General features: G+C 37.2%; 1 protein-coding gene across 1 annotated transcript in view; it reads left to right on the plus strand.

The window, feature by feature from the left end:
* The first annotated feature begins 393 nt into the window (after window positions 1–393).
* The window catches only part of GRXCR1 (glutaredoxin and cysteine rich domain containing 1), a 106,209-nt gene continuing 84,213 nt past the window's right edge, over window positions 394–22,389 (plus strand). The window contains exon 1 of the mRNA XM_004608003.3: window positions 394–777. Within this exon, the coding sequence (XP_004608060.1) occupies window positions 394–777 (384 nt within the window). The remainder of the gene's footprint in view (window positions 778–22,389) is intronic.

Consider the following 22,389-nt stretch of genomic DNA (forward strand, 5'->3'; position numbering starts at 1 on the left):
AAATAATATGCAGAGATAATTGTGCTAGAAGCCTTCCAAAACTCACGGCTGGCTTCCAAGTTAAAGAAGTCTTTCAATTTCTTGACTTGCACTTTATTATGTTTCATCACATGCCACTTTTTTGCACTTATCCTGTAAAACAGTCGACCACGGCTATTTAATATTTAAGCGATGGGATCATTTTGCAGGTTTTAGTTTAAGGGTAACTATATCAAGCTCGCACACATTCATTATTAAAGGCACTCTAAGTCCTTGGGAATCTTCTTCCCTTTCAATGTTAGTTTCATGTGAATGTGCTGTCACTGGAATTAAGCTCTGACATGTGGCAAGGAGACGAAGGGATTCATGAGAGATATGGAATTATGTGAACTGTTTGTATAAGTGGGTGCGATCATGCTCAGAAGAGAGACCAAATCAGAAAATGACAGGCCCCGGAAAGTCCGGTTTCGAATTGCTTCTTCTCACAGCGGGCGAGTTCTGAAGGAGGTGTATGAAGATGGGCAGCCCGCAGGCTCTCTGGATTCTGAATGTGCCAGCGTATGTGGCATAGACGGACTAAGTGAGTCTGACGGGCAGCAGAATGGTCACCTTGGATCAGAAAGTGATGAATATGAGAATGAACAGGATAATTTGCTCGTGTTAGCCAGGGCTGCAAGTGAGAAGGGCTTTGGGACGAGACGAGTAAACATTTTAAGTAAAAACGGGACAGTGAGAGGAGTGAAATACAAAGTGAGTGCCGGCCAAGCTCTTTTTAACAATCTCACCAAAGTGTTACAGGTATGTCATGGCACTTTGATTCTCCTGAGTGCACTGTAAACTCACTATCTCAATCTCTCTCTGTTCTCTAGTTTAAAGTGAGCCTTCCTAATTCATGACTCCTGTTCCTGTACTTATCCTCCATCTAAGATATTGCCCAAGAAGTCCTGAATTGAAAATGTGGTCACTACTCCTAGGAAACTAGATGGGATCCTTTAAGCCATAATTTCTAACATTTTATTATCCTTTAGAAGTGTGGCGTGATCAATACAGTGCATCTATTTCTAAATCAATGAAAAACACTCACTATACCATTAAAAACATTTGATTTAAGCTTGAATAAACTTTTAGTTTTATATATTTCAGGTGTTCATTTAGCATTTGTACAGATAAAAATGCTAGACACATATAGAAGTATAGATCTTTAATCAGAAAAGATTGATTGTTGCATTCAATAAGGTTGTGTTAGTTGGAAGGCTAGGAAGAAAGAAGGGCTACTTTCATCCATTCCATGGGAGGTCAAAGGTTTCACATATGACTTATTGCATTTGTATATGCGGATGTTTTGCACAAACTGAGATCTAGATTTAATGGCAAAAAATCACATAAAGGGTAATAGATTACATACCGTTATATAGGAATTTATTATCACCGTCCTGAGGCCTGTAGAAATGTTCTACTCTTAAGTCTTTTGAAATTTCCTGGAAGTATAGTAGATGATATTCTTTGAAACCAGACATCAGTTCTAGAATAGAATTCATGATTGTTATAGTTAAGACAGAAAACTAATATTTTTATGCAATACTTCTCTCAGTCTCAATATTTTAATAAAATGATTTTTTGTGATGAATTATTAAAATATTCAACATTATATAGATCAGGAGTGAAGGGAGAAGAGATGTTAGCCAAATGGGACAGGATATTTCTTTATTTCAAAAAAACCTTGAAAAATATCATGAACTTATAAAAATTCATTTAAATAGTAAGATAAAAAAACTAGGTCATTTTGTATACAGAATTTTTGTATTTTGTATATGGAATTTACCAATGAAGATAATTGAGGGGTGAGAATGAATCGTCATAAGCTGGTGACTGTTAGATTATGCTGGCAGTCGTTTTGTAGAGATTTCTAGAAATGAATTAGGTTAAATTTTTCTTAGTTGTCACTGAGTCCCAAGCAATGTAGAAGTTATTACTGGAAAGAGCTAGAAGAAAACTCTGTAAAAACTATTTTGAAAGTAGTTGTATTCACTGTAAATAATTTGCTTACCACAATTTGTATTGTTTGAAAAGTTTGCGTATTGCTTCAAAACTGCTGTATGCTAGTGTTAGTACTTAATGAACTATGAACTTGAAATATTCAGATATTTGCCAAATGATCATTTATGAATAACTAAATGATGATTGTGTTAAAGCCTGCAAGAGTAAAAGTTTTCTTCCCCATGATGTTATACTGATAGTGATGTAAATTTTGAAATAGAAGAAATTCCACTGTAAACATTTTAGCTATTTTAAAATTACAATATTTACTTGTATACTTTTATGCATGATTTCATAACTCCATTTTAAGAAAATCTCTAACAAAACTGCTATTTCTAACATGCAAGTGTTGTATTTGAATTGAGATTCTCTTTTTATTAAAACATGTTAGTGTCAAAGAGTAAAAAGAATAAAATAACCACTTTATTCTTTTTAACTTTTTGACATGAACAATTTCCGTATAGATCACCTTAAGAGTTTGAACGTCATAGTGTTTGTACTATTAATTTTCCTGTTCTGAGTTATCATTTTTTAATAGCAAGGGGTCATATTATATAGTGTGGGGAAGAAAATCTGTTTGTGTTTTCATGGGTTTAATATTTAGCATTGCACTCTCAGTAGTTCGATAAACTACTCTTGGAAGAACTTATGTATAAAATTTGATATTTTGGGGGCTGGAGCAATAGCACAGCGGGTAGGGCATTTGTCTTGCACGCAGCCGACCCGGGTTTGATTCCCAGCATCCCATATGGTCTCCTGAGCACCACCAGAGATGATTCCTGAGTGCAGAGCCAGGAGTGCATCTCCGGTGTGACCCAAAAAGAAAAAGAAAATTGATATTTTTTCTTAAGTCTAAAGGATTCTATCTCTGCTTTCATGTTAGTCTAACATAAATTCTGCTTCTATTCATTTCTCACTGCTTATGCTTTCCTCAATTAAGTAGGTCTGTCATATTAGGCTGTAATTTTTAAAAAAAATTTCATTTTAAGCTACTCCTACATTCCACCTCAGGGTCCAAGAATTATGGGTAATTTGCATAATTTAATTGTTCTTTTCTTTATTCAGTAAATGCCTAAAATCATTTAAGGCAGCTTCTCTCACATCTTACTTATCCGAGTTTTACAGCTCACTGAAAGCTTTTCTCTTTAGTAAATGGATAAATATCATAAATACTTTTCCAGTGATAGTCATTGAACTCAGTGAATATCTAAACTAGAGTATTTCTCATTCTTCTCTATTCATCAGAATCCTTGTACAAGAATAACATTTTAATTTGTGAAAGCCTTGGTTTCTTTTCTATCCATTTTATTGACCTGCACACTACCTTATATCCTTCTTCTGTCTCTTTCCTCTGACAGCTTGACAGCATATTGTAAGCACCTAGCAGAAATGTCCTTCCACATTCTAATATTCTGCTGACTGCTTTCAAAGTTCCAAAGCGAAGCTCTCTCCTTTTCAATAACTAATTTCCAAAGATATGAAAAGTGGAGCTTTTGGCATCCAGATTAATTATTCTGTTTATATGATAAATCAAGCCACCCATAACTACATTTAGAAGGGACGTAATAATAATAATAATTATAATTACATGTGTTCATTTTTTCTTACTATTGAAGAATTGCTCAAATGTAGTGACTTCAAAGAACAAAGAACAAAACATTTCTGTAGTTCTTGAGGTCAGAGGTTGAAAACAAGTGATTTGGGATTTAAAGAATATTCAGCAACAATATGTTCTTTTTGGAGATTGTAGATAAAAATCTGGTTTTTGTCTTTGTCCAACCAGTGGTTGCTCATGATAATGGCATGTGGGTCATGCCCATTTGGACCTGTACTTCCAGGATATCGTCTGCCTCCCTGTTAAACCTATAAAAACGATTATAATTATACTGGACACACCTGGATAAGCATTATCCTTTGAAAAATAACAGTAATAAACTACCAATCCTAAGATTCCACTTCTTTTTTAATATACACAGAAAAATAAATAATGGACATTTTAGTCAAAGCTTTACTGAGTGTCTTAACTGCAACAACCAAGTCATTTTCCCTATTATTTGAATTGTGGAATTTACTTATATATAATTCTTACATATATATACACATATATATGCTTATGCATGGATCAAAACACTATATGGTATAGATTTATAATTATCCCTTCTATTTAGATTTCTTAGTTTGCATTTATCTCCACATTCTCTTAAGTCCAAGGCTACCTGCATCATCTACATGCTAACTTTCTTAGAGAGGTTTATTTTTTATGTTTTAGTAAGATATTCTGGAGATCAAATTATACCCCTAATTATACCACTTAGTAATGGGGGTATCTAGGGAGAGAAACAGACCCTTACCTGTTTTCTTTCTATTTCCTTCAGATAAAAACATGAACCACAAACAGCTAATGCAAGAAAGTCATTGGAAGTTATTTCTTCTTGTCAGATGACAAGTTGTTCTTGGCTTCTATTTTTTTTTTTTTTTTTTTTTTTTTTATATTCACATCAGTCATTTTTATTACTTTTTGTCATTTCAAGACATTCAGTTTTAAAATAGTTTGGTATAATCAAGGTAGTTTTTAGCCAAGAGGCAGATTTTTTATTTGCCTTATGACTAAGAGAGATTTTGTTATTTTTGTTTCATATTAAAATAATTTTGTCACACTTAAATATGGGTAAGGTCAAGCTTGCATGGTAAAAGGTAGAGTTTACTGCAGAAAGATTTTATTCTTACATCCACTTTGGGAAGAAGTCCATGATCCCAATTTGATTAGATTATGACTTGTTATCACATCATCCCTGGTTATTATAGCTTACTATCTGCTACTTGGAAAGGTTGATTATTTTTGAATTTTAAAATATGCATGTATTATATTTTTGAAATAACAAACTCAATACATTCAGCACAATGACCTTTTTTCATAAAAGGCAACCTCATCAAAATCATTAGTGAGAAGAGTGACCGTCTTTTATACTTGCACGTGTTTTTATCATTGATTTAGAGTATTATGGAATTTCAGAGATTTAGCCTCACTCTAGTATATGTATTTGACACTCACCACATTCCCCAATTTCTGTGCCATTTCATTGTCAAAAAGACTTTTCTCTCATTTTCTTAGTCCTCAACCTCTTGTCTCTGGTAACCATTGCTAGTTTTGTTGGCTTGCAATGGTTTGTTTGTTTTAGCTCTTCATATTCCAGACAAGAGTGAAACTATCCAGTAGTTTTCTTTTACTTCTTTGATTATTTTTTGAATATAATGACTTTAAGACCTGTATATTTGGCCCCATATGGTACAAATACATCTTTGTAATGGCATAGTAGTATTCCACTGAGTTCATAGAACTTGGCTTCTATTTTTAAGAGCGATAAGGAAGTTGTATATTCATCATCCTGAGGTGTCCTTTCCTCAGGATGACGAATTTCCGCATGTTGTGACCATCAAACATACAGGTTTATAAGAGGCCAGAAATATAGGGACAACCTTGTGCAGATATTCTGATGAATATCATTAATACATCCCTTTTCCCCATGAGACTCAGCTGATGCAGAATGCTAAAAAAGGCTCTCTGATATAAAATATATCCAGGCTGCCCAAATTTGACCTCTTCCAACTGTTGGAGTTCCTAACTTTCATATATTTTCCTTCATCTCTATCAATTCTTCTAAAACAGTAGACTCAAGTTTCTAGGACACAAAGCTTCACTTTGCTTTATGAGAAATTAGAAAAGTACCTATGTTTTCTTTTAGGTAGTATCTTAACATATTTTTGTGCTCACTCTCCCTTCATTAATTGGCCTGAGTTCAGAGGCAGAATCTGTTATGTTCAAGTTGAGGAAAATTTTTATAACTTCTCTCCACCCCCATTTTTGCCTTAGTAAGGTGGGAATAGTGTCTATTTCCCATGAAATAAAGGAGCTGTTTTATATAAAACATTGTGCACCATGGTGGTACATCAAAAATACTTAGTAAATACTGCTATAATTTTTTATTACCCATCCCTCAAATTGTGTATTTATGACTGTTAGGTATTCTGGTGGTCAAAGAGGGCAGAGATTTTGAAAAAAATTAATTCTGTTCCCAAACTGAATTCCTTGTCATAAGAAAGATTATCTCTTGGGGCTGGAGTGATAGCAGAGTGGGTAAGGCGTTTGCCTTGCATGCAGCCAACCCGGATTTGATTCCCAGCATCCCATATGGTCCCCTGAGCATTGCCAGGGGTGATTCCTGAGTGCAGAGCCAGGAGTAACCCCTGTGCAATGCCGGGTGTGACCCAAAAAGCAAAAAAAAAAAAAGGAAAAAGAAAGAAAGAAAGACTATCTCATGATTACTGATTAAATATGATAAGCATTCAGAATCTCTGACCTAGTCCTATAAAATCTTGCAGAGATCCTATTCCCCCACACTAAGAACTTTATAAAACAAGAACACCATTGGAAAATCCTGAAATAGTCTTTAAAAGACATGCTGATATTTAAAGTGCTACTGATAGAGAACACTTCCCTTCAGGAAGTCACTGTGGCTGTCTCTAAACTTCGCTTGGCCTTTTCCACACAAGTCTGTTTTACTGAAACCAGTTCCTCTTGTTAAGATCCTATTTGGGATTCGTTTCCTACATGGACCTTTGTTTTGGATTCTTTAATTTCCTGGGGATTCTTGGTATATGTCTGCTAGATTGGTCCTGCAGATCTTGGCTCCAGACCTGTGTGAGCATACCAGCCACCCACACACCTTGTATCTCAGCATTGTATATAGCACCTCACATTCACCCACCTGATCCTTCTTGCTTGAAGTAAAACTCTCTCTTCTTTGATGATAGTCTGGATTGACTTGTAATGCCTTACATAACTAAAGTAGATATACATTATTATTTAGACAGGCTAAGCCACAGAATGCTCTATTGGACATGACTTAAAATGTATAGACATTCATCATATTCATTAAATTTTGTAGAGCCCAGGTTGAGTTGTTTGGTGGTACTGTGTTACTGTGATAAACCACATACTTGCTTATTCTGTGCTATCATTCTGAACTTGCTTGGATTTTCCCATCTGGGTCCAAGAGTGCTTAGTGCCAGTCTGACTCAAAACCAGGAATAGAGGGGTGGCAAAGGAGAACATACTTTTTAGGAAAGATGATACTATCAGAAAGAAGTCCAGAAACATCCAAGAAAAATTGTACTATATTTCATTTATGAAAATGGAGTCTTATTTTCCATTTCTTGCTATGATAGGATGCTGGGATTTTGAATAAAAGGGCATTGGCATTTTTATGGAAAACATGGAACATGGGAAGGGAAAAATATTTTTGGATAACAAGTAATGGTGCCTGAGCAGCATTTCCCAACATCTTCCATAAGGCATCATTTTTATTTTTTTGCAATTCAACTCACAGTGCTGGAATCTAAAAAATATATATTCATAGTAATCTCATTTCTTACTGGGCACATATTGTTTGATGTAATCCTTTTTTCCCTTTCCAGATTTATTTCCTCTTATTTTCTCCTTTCGGTGTTCATTTCTTTTGAGTTTGGGTAAATTGTCGTTTACCCAAATGACAATTTACCCAAACTAGAATTTAAAAGGTAAAAAATATAATGTATTTATAACACACATGGAAATTTTCTTTTGCAAAAGGTGGTTGAGATTCTCCACTTAAACTTAACAATCAAAACAAAAACATTTTCTTCAAAGAATGTAGATTGATTGTTTTCTCTCTCTTGTGTGCGAACATTCATATAAAAATAAAATAAACTATAAATTACAGTGACTCCCAGCCACAGTAATCACTTCCCCAAGAATACAAATGGCTTTGGGTTCCACAGTCAGTGCCTGTGGAACTCTCTCATTCAAAGGAAGCAAAGATAGACTAATGTTTTTCTCCCTGCAGGGGAGGGCAGTTGTTATCTCAGAAAAACTTCTAGCAATATTGCTCTTGGATTTCTTGAGCAATACCATAAATAAGTATCACTGTATCACTGTCACTGTCATCCTGTTGCTCCTCGATTTGCTTGAGCAGGCACCAGTAACATCTCCATGTGAGACTTGTTGCTACTTTTTTTGGCATTTCAGATACACCACAGGTAGCTTGCCAGGCTCTGCCGTGCAGCGAGATACTCTAGGCAGCTTGCCGGGCTCTCCGAGAGGGGCGGAGGAATCAAACCCAGGTCGGCTGCGTGCAAGGCAAACGTCCTACCTGCTGTACTATCACTACAACCCGACCATAAACAAGTATCCATTTAAAAATTATTTAGGAGAACAATGATTTGATGATAATAAGAGCAACCATTTGTTGAATGTCTCTGCAGCATGGTTATAAGTTTAGCTTTATAGTTATTGCTAGTTTTTCTTTTTTGGTAAGTTTTACTCAAAACTAGCAGATTTTGGTCATTTGATAAAAGGATATTGTCCATTAAAATGTAAAGAACTCTGTATGATTTTTAATAGAGGTAGCAGGCTCAAAATAGTCATTTGTCCTTTCCTCTTAAGGAGATATCTCCAGACCATGAGACGCTTAAGTCATTAACCAGTTGGACCACTGGTGGGCTGTTTTCTATGCTGAGAGCAGGTTTGTTTTATGTCCTGATAGGATTTTTGTGTGTGTGTTTGTTTTGGGATGATGCCTAGCTTTGCTCAGGGCTTAATCTTATCTGGATGACCAGATATGACCCCTGACAGTTATGGAGTGGGGGGATCAAACGCTGTCTGGCCAATTGCAAGGCTTATAAGGTCTTTAAATTTTTTTTTTATTTTATAAGGTGGTTCACAATATTTGATTGTCGTTAATATTCAAACACCAATCCCACCATCATTACACCTTCCCACCACCAAATTTGGGATATTTCCATCCCAAGCCCCAATCCCTGTCCCAAAGCAAAACTGAAATAATATATTTTGTATAGTCTGTCATGGAAAATTGTCTTATGATGTGTTGCATGGCCACAAATGCGGCCACACAGTCTAGGAATGCGTTCACTGGTACATGAAGCTCGGCCTGAGAATATGGGGAAAAGCATGGCAGTGGTTGAGTTCTGGAGGTTTTCAACTGCTGGGAATGGGTCCCTTAGGGTGGGGAGTGCTCTCACCCACCTGCCTCTGGGGCACCCTGAGTAAAACAGCCTGGTGTGGAGTCCGGTGGCATGGCTATGGCAGGTATCATGTTGCTCCCTTCTAGGAGAAAAAGCCATGCGATCTGGATGGTGGCTGATGAGGAGATTATCTGGCGCTGGCAAGAGGCGGTTTATGGGAGGGATCCCTAGGTCCTTGGAGATTCGGGCGGTGGAATGGGCAGAGGATTTCCGCTTCAGGTCCCATTGAAGACTCATAAGGTCTTTTTTTATGCTTCAGATTTTTATTTATTTATTTATTTTAAAATTTATTCTTTCATTGAATCACCATGTGGAAAGTTACAAAGCTTTCAGGTTTAAGTCTCAGGAAGACTCATAAGGTCTTTATGAGATTATGTTTCAAATAGAGGTGCCCCAATGTGAGCCTCTTTGTTCATGTCAGTAAGTGGTTACCATTCTAATTTCCCAGATGAAGTAGTTTCCATTCAGCTGAGAGATTAATATTTTTGTCTAGAGAAATATACAGAGAGAACAGACAATAGACACCCTTAATGATGCACCAGCCTGGTAAATGAAATGAAATGGCTGTGACCCATACCAGAGCCTCTCTACTTCTTGTAAATATAAAACATTGTTTTATGCAGACAGGGAGGAGTGAATGTGAATGGGGAAGTGAACAGGATTTAGGGTACTAGGAATTCTGTTTATGGCATTACATTGAAAAGCAGTGAACAAGTTCCATTTCATCAGAGAATCAGTAACCAGAGTTCTGACTGGCTAGGCACATTTCCTGTGAAAACTGAAAATGGTGTGGTACAGAAAGCGCCATTAAATATTAATATATGTGAGTAACTTGTTATATAACTGTTGGCACCTTGAATTTGGCCATGGATGATGTTGCTTCAGTACAGAAGTATACATTAATTTGGTCACACTGTCTGCCCTAAAATGTAGTTTACCAGCACATCACCACTACAATAAGTTTATGAGAATATCAGAACAGGGAAAGATAAAGAAAAAGAGGTAAAACCACCATCATAAACAGTAACAAACCATATGAACAAAACATAATACAAGCTCTAACTGCATAATTATACTGAAAACATGTACATGTACATTTTACTAAAATGCAATCAGTAAGTGTCATCTGTTTAGTCATTTTTGAGGTTATCAGTGCTATTTTCTTATTAAAATTTTTCATTTTTTCCTGAATGGAATTTATGCTTAGTAAATTTGTGTTGTGGGAAATATGAGTAACTCTTCTGATTTGTTTTCTGTTGTTGCCTTAGAATCATCCTTTCTTTTCTTTTTTTTTTTTTTGGTTTTTGGGTCACACCTGGCGATGTACAGGGGTTACTCCTGGCTCTGCACTCAGGAATTACTCCTGGCGGTGCTCGGGGGACCATATGGGATGCTGGGATTTGAACCCGGGTCGGCCGTGTGCAAGGCAAACGCCCTACCCGCTATGCTATCACTCCAGCCCCAGAATCATCTTTTCTTAATGTAAGTTACAACTGAATCACATCATTCTTTGCTATAAAAAAGTCCAATTGTGTTCTTTAGCATTTGAGTCAAAAAGTAAGTTTCTTATTCTAGTGTATGCGTTGGATATTTTAGCAAAGTTACTGTATATGTGAACTGATGATAAATCTGAGAACATAAAACTGTTTTATCTTAAAAATGTATGGTTACTTAACAGTCAAAGATGGTACCTGGGTGGAAATTAAGTCAACAATTGCTCCTTAAAATGAACAGAGCACTGTAGCACTGTCATCCCATTGTTCATTGATTTTCTCAAGCGGGTACTAGTAATGTCTGCATTGTGAGACTTATTGTTACTGTTTTTGGCATATTGAATACACCACGGGTAGCTTGCCAGGCTCTGCCATGCAGGCAGGATACTCTCGGTAGCTTGCCGAGCTTTCTGAGAGGGACAAAGGGATCAAACCTGGATCAGCCACATGCAAGGCAAATGCCCTGCCAGTTGTGCTATCACTCTAGTCCAAAATGAACAGATAAGAAGAGAATATACACAATCTATTTTTATGCATTGCTTTTAGGGACTGTGTATATAGACAGCACTTTTCTTAAATATTACATATATGCTATATTCAAACATGTGACATCATTGAAAGAGTCACCATTGGCATGGATAAAGGTCCAATCCTGTTTATTGCTGAATGCACGAATACATTAAGAAGGGGAAAAAGTGGCTTATTTCCTTCAGTACTGATAGTGCAAATGAGAGCTCAGTATTTCATTTCAAGAGACTGTGACTTTCATTAGTCTCATATACATATGATAAATGAAAATTGTTTTGTTATATGAAGTTGACTGTTCTTGCAGAGTAATTAATCCCAAGTGAAAGGTCGGAAAAACAGCTGATGAATATACTGTTTATCTGCAGCTCCCCAGTGAGGGTTTTGCTGGCAGAAAACATGACTTTCACATTTCTCTCACTTATAGAGAGAGAGTGACAAATGGGTCACCAGACAGGCATTTTAATTAATATCTTAAACAGGTTACCAACAGGATAAAGAAAGTACAGAAGATGTCATAAGAGCTTAGGTAAGGGCTTTTTTGAATAAATGATGAAACACAAACAGGAAAGCAAAAAAAGTGAGACCTATTAATATTTTTTAAGGAAACCCATGCAATATTGACTGAACTAATTAGTTTTTGAACATTATTAAGTCTGATATAGAAGCTAATTAGTAAAAGGCATTTTTAAAGTTTAGCTTATGAATCACAAAGATAAAATCCCGTCATTTGTAACAACATGAATGTGCCCAGAAAGGTGTAATACTATGTGAAATTAGTCTGATGGAGAAAAACAAGAACCGTATGCTTACACTCATGAATGAACAATTAACAACCACAAGATAAATAAAAAATAAAACTAAAACACAGTGTTACAGCAGCAACTGTAGCAAGGAAAATCTTCCAGCACATGATCCTCCCAGGTTCAATATCCCTGAGCTCAGAGCTAGGAATAGGCTAAGTACCTCTGGGTGTGGCCCCTCGAACAAATTAAATAATATCTGTTCAAATAGCTCATCTTTTCTTTTTACATGGAGCTTAAATATTAATTTATAAAGACAAAATTTATAATAATTTTTTTCCATATATGTTACTTACTTGGGAACCTACTTGCTAATATTTGTATACCTCTTAAGGAGTTGATTCCTACACCATCAACTTTACTTTTGGATGTCTGGACTGTGGACAACTATGTCTCCATATCCAACATGCCCGTAAAGTTTCTGCTTTATGCAAAGAAGGATGGCTGTTGTTGCAAATGAATGGACGACAGACTTCAGAGAGTGAGGCGCTGGCAGGGAACGAAGCACTGCTGATTATCCATTACTGGAGCTTTCCAAACGTGCTTTGCTAAGGAGTTTAATGTGGAACAATGGATGTACTGACAAATGACTGGGTGTGAACATTGAGCAATGTGAGTGTCATCCTTGGCAATTATGTCAATGAAAGAGAACTCTGTGATGTTCCTAATAGTATGCTTGCTGATTCAGCCAAGAAGGCTTTTATTTCACGTCTTATGATGGATGAGTATGAGCACAATTTCCTACACTTGCCATCTGTACTTAATGTCTGCAGCAGAAAGAATAGCTTTCAAATCTAATTGTGAAATTATGTATATATGTGAGGATAGGGCATCGTGTAGAAATAACAAATAGCAATATTTCATGAGGGAAACATACCTGGTATTATGGAATGTTAGAGAATGTGTCTATATATAAAACCTGTTAAAAAGCAATAGGCACTCCTGCTTCCTAATGCCCAGAGCTCAGAAATAATTTATTCTCTCTATTAAACTGCTCTATATCTTTCTCTTTCTCTCTTCTATCTTGGTCTGTCCTTCCCTTCCTCCCTCCTTTCCTCACTTTTCCCTCCCTGTTTCTACCACACTCCCTCCCTCTCTCCCTTCCTCCCTCCCTTTTATGCTTCCCCACTTCCTCTCTTAGCCCTCCATCTCCCTCCCTCTCTTCCTTCTTTCCTTCCTTCCTTCCTTCCTCCCTCCCTCCCTCCCTTCCTCCCTTCCTCCCTTCCTCCCTTCCTCCCTTCCTCCCTTCCTCCCTTCCTCCCTTCCTTCCTTCCTTCCTTCCTTCCTCCCTCCCTTCCTCCCTCCCTCCCTCCCTCCCTCCCTCCCTCCCTCCCTCCCTCCCTCCCTCCCTCCCTTCCTCCCTTCCTCCCTTCCTCCCTTCCTTCCTTCCTTCCTTCCTTCCTTCCTTCCTTCCTTCCTTCCTTCCTTCCTTCCTTCCTTCCTTCCTTCCTTCCTTCCTTCCTTCCTTCCTTCCTCTTCCTTTACTCCCTTTTCCCTTCCATTTCCTTTCTCACACCTGCCTAATTCCCTTCCTGCTTTTTTTCCTATTTCTTTTATCCTTTGAGTCATTTTTACAAAGTTTAAAAATCAACTGTTTGGAAAATGTTTCCCTTTTTTCTTACTTCCCTATTGGCTATTGTACTAATCTTGATGAAATAATTATTATATCCTTAATAGCAACTTAATAGCATTTCTTTGGGGTTTCCACTTCCTGTCTCCTTCATTAGCAGAGACTAATAAATTATTCCCAGTATACTTTGCTTTGGATTTAGTTAGCCAGTTTCTCTGAAGTCTCTATTAAGAAGATAAATGCCAAGGAACTTTCTGTACAAATTCTGTTTGTACTCTCAGCTCACTTCTAGTTTTCCTTTTCCTGAGACCTCAGAACAAAGTCAGACTTCTGGTTATAGAAGACTGATGTAAAATATGCAACGATGTGTGGCAATCTAAACAATTGATGCTTTTATTCCTTTCAAATTACTGTAGATTAAATATATTTTTCCAATCTCCTTTTTCTCAATATCTTAGACAGATTCTATAACGTGTCCAGAGGTTTCTACTCCTAAGTATTTCTTGGTATTACTCAAGCCTTCTCTTTTGGTCATTGTTACCTTGGGCTAGAAATATTAATAGATGTGGTCTGCTCAGAAAACATCTGTATTCATTGTCTTATATGCTTTGCTAGATCTCCTGGTGCTGAGAATAAAGAAAATTGATTGAAAGTAACAAGCGCTAGTTATTTATGTATTGACTGGCACTGCTTGGTTGACTCCAGTGTCTTTCAACTGCTGCCCCTAACATCTGGGACTAACTCAGATTTTGATTACCTAAATATAAATATGAACTTCTATACTTATCCAGCCTATCTTTTACAGGTTCATATTGATACACACACACCAAACACACAACAAAATAGCATCAAGATCCGGTTGAAGCAGTTTTTGAATGCCATAGAGTTATGTGGGCTGATATGGTGGATCGACCACCAATAGATATTCCTTATCATCCTTCCTACCCATAAGCCAAACACCTCTGTCCCTTATCTTTCCTAGATCTGATTCACCCTGGTACTGGTCTTGCACAGTAACTACAGAGGACAAGACCACGTTTTGTTTTATTTCCTGCCTTTTATTACAAATAGTCATTTTTGGCATAGGGTTTGTGATCTTTAAATAAATGACCTCAGGGAAGAAGTATGAGTATATTGTAGACCTTGATTTAGGACCATTTGAGGGAAAATAAATGACAGAATTTATTCAGAAATTTATAAAGAATTTATGTGGAATTTTATTGGTCTTATCTCATTTAAGAACCTCAAAGTATTCATTTAAGAGTTTATCAGCCTTCGTGAAGCCATTGAAAATTTGGACAAGTCACAGAGACTAGGCAGCCAATGGACCAAGCTAAGAATTTATGGGAACCAAAAGCTTTGGAGAGTAGCTTAATTTGAAGAAGGAACAGTACTATGTAAAAGAGAACTAGGAGAAAATGGGGATAGTAAATAATGCCAATTAAAACAGACATATTTTGTGACCTTGAGCAAGTATGCAATATCTCTATGACTTGTTTATGTTGTAGTGGTAATGAAATAATGATTCTACTGCAATATACTGATGAGGGTTACTATGACAATAAAAAGTTATCTGGCATAATACCTAAAACATAAAATTCATCAAAGATATGCTTTTAAGTTTTACAATATTCATGGAGGTTATTGCTAAAATAGGTGAATACAGAATATTGTATTTTCTATTCTTGGTACTTATTGTTTCATTTAGCAATTTTGTTACATTGCTTTTCTTATAGCTGAATCTTCAAAATCCAATGACCAACTCCAGTAAGGAGTTACACTATCAAACTAAGTGGAGTCTGATTAAGAATATGTCCAGATTAACTTTAATTTTTCCTTTGGAGTATACTGTGCACAATATTGTTTTAAAACCCTGGGTTTATTTTATAAATATAAAACCAGAAGTAAATAACACCTCTTATAAAATTTCATTGGCCAGCTCAAGTAATACTCTATGTATGTGGGGAAATATGTGAATATAAAAATTTGAGAATTATCCTGATTATTCATATGTTTTCATTAAGTTGAGGTGCCTCCTCCCAACTTAGTTGTTTTTATTAAAACACCATAAATTGGGTAAATTCCAGGAAATATGGAAGAAAATCTCTATTTTTAAGATATTATTTTGATTCTGAAATTTTATGTTTATTTTATGGTTCATATTAAAGCTGCATTAAAAAATAGCTAGAATTTTATTGTGATTTCAATGACAAAATCAATAACTCTTTGATGTAGAAATGTTATTTTGATTTTTATTTTCCTATTCAGGTAACACAAGGTATTTCCTCCATTTGTTTATGATGGTATTTAGTTTTCAGAAAATGTTCTATTGTTATTATTGACAGTAAGAGATAGAGGTCAAACAAAGTAAATGATGGAATGATGTATATATAAGAGAAAAATGAAACCCCTCATCATCATAAAGAGTAGGCACATTTTACTTTAATAAAGTTGCTTTAAAAATACCTTTTTAATTTCTTAAGTTATAACTTAGATAAAAGTCTTATTCATTATTCATGGTATCAGAGCTCTTAAGAAATATATACGCGTTTTTGTCTTCCTTATAGGAATGGCATTCATTTTATACTTCTTTAGAACTATAGGCTTATATAGCAAGTCAATAAACACAATGAAATTCTAGTAAGATAGCCAATTGTTCAAATGTAGTTTTGATGTTGCTCTTTAGCTTCTAAGCTTGCTTTCTTGTTAAGGTTATATAACTTGAAATTCTTTTGTTCCTTTAAAAAATGGTATCTTAGAAAGAATCTATAATCTCAACAGTTGAATAAGATTCAGTTGTTTCCTGAACTGAAGAAAGCCACTTCCTAATCCTCAGAAACAGAACATGTTAAGAAGCTTTTCAGGTATAACTAACGAATATTGAGCAAAAAAAATTATCCTGAATTACTGACAGACTTAATTATGTAACAGAATCTTGAAATAGGCAAGAAAGTCAGAATTAGAGAGAAGATGAGACAATGAAAGCAGAGTTTGCCAAAAGTACATTAAAGTTGGCAAAGGGAACAACAGGAGTCAAGGTTACCACCAGAAAGGAGGCAAGACAAAGCAATGCAACAGATTCTGTGTCAGCCAACACTTGGGTATGTGTTCAGCAAGGCTGTAAATTGTAACCTCTAGAATCACAAAAATAGATATTACTTCAAGCTACTAAATTTGTGGTGATTTGTTTCTACAACCCAAAGGAGCAAGGACACTATCTCTATAAAATCTCTATATACTTACGAAACCTTAGGGTTCATGATTCTTTGTCTCATAGCTACTTGTTCTCCTGCAAATTGGATGGAAAATAGAATTTAGAGTTAGCAAAGGCATTGAATCACCAACAGGCTCATATAAAGATCCGGTGATGTGTTTGGATCACGTACCACAAGTCATTTCTAGTTGTGAGAGTTCAAGCTTCTCACATCTCTCTGTGTCTTTGTTTTTTCATCTGAAAAGTTAAGGTACTTTCTGGATATAATTAAATGACTTGGGGCTGGAGCAATAGTACAGCAGGTAGGGCGTTTGCCTTGCACACAGCCGACCCGGGTTCGATTCCCAGCATCTCATATGGTCCCCCAAGCACCGCCAGGATGAATTCCTGAGTGCATGAGCCAGGAGTAACCCCTGTGCATCGCCAGGTGTGACCCAAACTCCCCCCCCCAAAAAAAATTAAATGACTTAATGCTTCAAAATGTACCTACCTGTGCCAGCTTTTCATCATTGCTTTCTTGGGTATCTTGTTTGACCTGAATAATGTTTACAATATGGAGAATAATTTCTCAGAAGTGATTGAACCATAAACATCTGTATAATCGGGTCAGTGGAATTAAATCAGAAGGTGTGGGAAGGACAGAAATGTAGGAATTGCCTGAGTTCAGTCAGATTTTCTTAACTGTTAACTTCACTTGCTTTCTTCCTCTCAGTTTTTAGTCTATTCTGGGAATTCTACAGAGAATTCTCTTCATTACAGTGGAATTCATAATGCATTTCAAGCTACGATGTTTTTTAATGCAGGTATTAATACTCTAAAATAGATTCCTTTTATAGCTAAACACTCTAAAAGGAATTAGCTACACTTAGCTAATTATTCAAACATTTTATTTGATGTAGAAAATGGAGACTATTTGAATCTTTAATTGTTTAATGTTTTTAATGTTATGCATGCAGTTAAGAGAGTGAAAAAAAGGGGCATCCTTCTTTTCAAGGAAAAGCCTGGGATTTTGTAAAAAATAAAATGATTGAAATGGTCAATATGGGGTTTCCTAAGTACTTCATATGCTTATGTTAATTGTTAGACCTTCTAGTATATTGTTCCATTTGATTTTGGAACTTGAGTTCATGTACAAGTACTTTACTTTCTGTATTATCTCTTTTGACCCAGAAAACAATTTTCATATTTTGTTTTGGATTTGGGTGCTCAGTTATTACACATGGCAGGCTTGGGAAGAAGGCCATATCAGGTGCAGGGGATCAAATTCTAGCCAGCCATATGCGAAGCAAGCACTGTACCCACTGCACTATCCCTCCATTGCCCTGGAAAAAAAAATATTTGTAATCATTCCACTTGCAAGATGTTTCTGATTCATTGGCTGGCTGTCATTTTGCTACTGTGAACTCATTGCTTTGGGATTGCCTGCTCCTAAATATAATGAATTTGTCATTTGCCTGAACATCAAGTTAATCTTCAGAGAGTAAATAAAATATCAAATGCCAATACGCATGTTTATAGTAGTGAATCTTTTTTCTTTAGGGGCTACACTCAGTGGTACTTTTGGCTTACTCAGGGATCTGGAAACATGTGGTGTATAAAACATCTGCCAGGGGGTGACCGGGGGAGAGCCCCAGTGGCTCTCCCCGTCGGCCACCCCCAGGGCTCGGGGGGTTCAGTCCCCGTCCGCTTGCCCAGCTGGAGCAGCCTGGGCCATGGGGCAGATGAAGGAGGAAACTGTGAGGAATTGGCCCAGAACAGACCGTAGGAATTAGCTTAGCTTTCTCAAGATTCTTTTTACAGGAGCCCACACTGCAGAATAACTTGTTTTTCTGCCCCTGAGCAAGGAACTCGGATACAGGAGCCCCAGGTTGCAAGTCAGACCAGATAACCAGATGCCTCTTAGATGCGTCCTACAAAACCCATGCCACTAGACCCACCACTGCCCTAAAACCCAGGACACTCCTGAGCATTGATGCAAATGCTGATCTCTAAAACTGTAGGCTAAGGAGTGATGTCCTTCTAAATGGATTGGTTAGGAAAATATGTATCATTACAAATCTATTGGCTATGAAATGCGCGGCTCTGCTGTAATGGTCGGTGAAGGCCTATATAAGATCTCTTTGAAGAAGCTCAGGGACTGGCCTCGCAAACGGACCTGCGAATCGCTGTGAACTATCCCTGCATGCGTATGCACGACCCTGGCTAGCCAGCTTAATAAACTACCCGCTTGCTAACTGCATTCCTGTGTGGTCCTTGTCTGTGGTCAGAGATCCAGAACCATGCCCTAACAGAAACGTGGGCCAAGCTGGTTGATTGATCAATTGCCGTTTATTCTGTTCTCTCCACGCACCTGTTCCAGTCTCTCTGAGCTCCCCATTTCTCCTGTCTCTTCTCCCCCAGCACTCTTCTTTCGTAGCTCTTCACTCCTCCATCCCCACTCTCTGGATTCTCCTCTTCTTCCTAGTCTCTCTCCCTACTTGTCTCTCTCCACCTTGCCCTCTAGGCTACACACAGTCTGATAGCAAAATCAACATAAGAAAGCCCTTCCTGAGGGCCCATGGGTTTCAAAGGAAGCTCCACTTAGGGGCATTCCAAAGCCCTTCTTGACTGCCAGCAGGCAAAATACCTCTTAAGGTGTTTTTCTTCTTTCCTCAGTCTAAAAACTCCATCAACATCTTAATACTAGTTATTTTTGTATGGACACAGTAAGAGATACATTGAGGCTTATAGGGCAGCTATCCTGGCAACATCTTGCCACAGACTCACTACAGCGCTCAGGCCAGATTAATCATTCCTAACCCTATCAGGGTCCGAATCTAGTTATTACTTTTTGGATCATGACAGCATCTGCCCATGGCCAAGCTCTTAACTTACAGTTAAACATTAGGCACCTTGGCCAGGCCTATCTCAATGCCAGGGTAGCACATAGCTCACCGCTTGCCCTGGGTCTGTCCCGTCCCAACGGGATGCTGCTTTTGAGGGTGCTAGGAAGTAAGGGCAGCTGAGGCTTAGGTCTGAGAGAGAACAGATGCCCAGGAGGAAAATAACATGTAGAGTCAAATGATTCCCAGGTTACAAAAGCAGAACATTTGCTTCCTGTCCCATACAAAAGGACATGGCTCTGAATAAACTATACAAATGACTCAAGGAGAAGAGAAACACAATATTTACAAGTCAACAGAACATTAAGAAAGAAGTTACAAATAAACACAGAAAAATATATTAAGGGTATTCAGGTAGGAAAGGAAGAAATCAAGCTCTCATTATTCGCAGATGATATGATACTATACTTAGAGAACCCTAAAACCTCTACCAAGAAACTCCTAGAAACAATAGACTCATATAGTAAAGTTGCAGGCTATAAAATCAATACCCAAAAGTCCATGGCTTTCCTATATGCAAATAATGAGAGAGAAGAAAGCGACATGATAAAAGCAATCCGGTTCACAATTGTGCCTCAAAAAATCAAGTACCTCAGATTCAGCTTAACTAAGGAGGTAAAGGACTTGTATAATGAAAACTACAAAACGCTACTTCAGGAAATAAAAGAGACATGAGGAAATGGAAAGACATCCCCTGCTCATGGATTGGAAGAATTAATATTATCAAAATGGCAATACTCCCCAAAGTATTGTACAAATTCAATGTGATCCCTATAGGGATACCCTTGACATTCTTCAAAGAAATGGAGCAAGCGCTCTTGAAATTTGCATGGAACAATAAGCCCCCATGGATAGCTAAAGCAATTCTTGGAAAAAAGAAAATGAGAGGAATCAACCTCCCCAACTTCCAACTCTACTACAAAGCAGTAGTCATTAAAACAGCATGGTACTGGAACAAAGGCAGAGCGGCAGACCAATGGAACAGGGTTGAATACTCTGACACACACCCCCAAATATACGATCATCTAATCTTTGATAAGGGAGCAAGAAATGTGAAGTGGAGCAAGGAAAGCATGTTTAACAAACTGTGCTGGCAAAACTGGACAGCTACATGCAAAAAAATGGGCTTAGACCTCCACCTATCACCATGTACAAAAGTCAGATTAAGATGGATTAAAGACCTCAACATCAGACCAGAATCCCTAAGGTATGTTGAAGACAAGGTTGGTAAAACCCTCCACGACATTGAGACCAACGGTATCTTTAAAGCTGACACGCCACTGGCCAAGCAAGTGAAAACAGAAATAAATAAATGGGACTATTTCAAACTAAGAAGCTTCTGCACCTCAAAAGAAACAGTGACCAAACTACAAAGACAATCTACAGAATGGGAAAGGATATTTACACAGTACCCATCCGATAAAGGGTTGATATCAAGCATATACAATGCACTGGTTGAACTCCACAAGAAGAAAACTGCGAACCCGATCAAAAAATGGGGTAATGAAATGAATAGAAACTTTCCAAACGAAGAAATCCGAATGGCTGAGAGGCACATGAGAAAATGTTCAACATCACTAATTATCAGGGAGATGCAGATCAAAACAACCATGAGATATCATCTCACACCACAGAGACTGGCCCAAATCCCAAAAAACAAAAGCAACTGGTGTTGGCATGGATGGGGGGAGAAAGGTACTCTACTTCACTACTGGTGGTAATGCTGACTGGATCAGCCCTTTTGGAAAACAATATGGTGATTCTCAAAAAATTAGAAATTGAGCTTCTATTTGACCCAGCAATACCACTCCTGGGAATATATCCTGGAGAGGCAAAAAGGTATAGTATAAATGACATCTGCATTTCTATGTTCATTGCAGCACTGTTTACAATAGCCACAATCTGGTAAAAACCAGAGTGCCCAAAAACAGACGACTAGTTAAAGAAACTCTGGTACATCTACACAATGGAATACTATGTAGCTGTCAGAAAACATGAAGTCATGAAATTTGCATATAAGTGGATCAACATGGAGAGTTGTCATGTTGAGGGAAATGAGTCAGAAAGAAAGAGACAGACATAGAAAGATTGTACTCATATGTGGAATATAAAGTAGCTGAGAGGTACAAGCTTGCAATGATGCAATTTCTGGCAGATATTTCTCTGGACTTAGTAACTAAAATACTAAAATAAAGAAATCCAAAACCGTACGACTGCTAATGCAGCCACTTGACCTCATATCTCTTCATTCTCAGCAATGGAAAACAAATTATCAAATGCTTCATTTTCAGCAGGTCTGACTTTTGAGGGGAACTCCAAACAATAATAGTGTTTTTTTTTGTTGAAATACTTAATGAAAGTAAAGAAAAAGTAAAGTGAAATTTATCAGTTACACAGGTGGGGTGAGGGGCCGGGGTGGTGGGAGGTGGGGGGAAGGTATACTGTGATTCTTGGTGGTAGAATATTTGCACTGGTTAAGGGATGGGTGTTCGAGCATTGTATAACTGGGACTTAAACCTGAAAGCTTTGTAACTTTCCACATGGTGATTCAATAAAAGAATAAATTTAAAAAATAAATTAAATAAATAAACACAGAGGAAAGTTCCTAATAAACCTAAACTACCCGAGGCTATGTTATCCTACAATGTGGCAAGTTTATAAATTGTGCCAGGGATTTAACCCTTATCAGAGACATGCATGGAAAATACTGTACTGTTTATTTAAGGCCCTGTGTGATAAACTCATAAAAGCTAAACTATACTTATCTGGACATAGATAATTTAGTTCAGTTAAAGGGAAGTTCCCA

Source organism: Sorex araneus, chromosome 5 (genome assembly GCF_027595985.1).
Source record: "Sorex araneus isolate mSorAra2 chromosome 5, mSorAra2.pri, whole genome shotgun sequence".
Classification (NCBI taxonomy): Eukaryota; Metazoa; Chordata; class Mammalia; order Eulipotyphla; family Soricidae; genus Sorex; species Sorex araneus.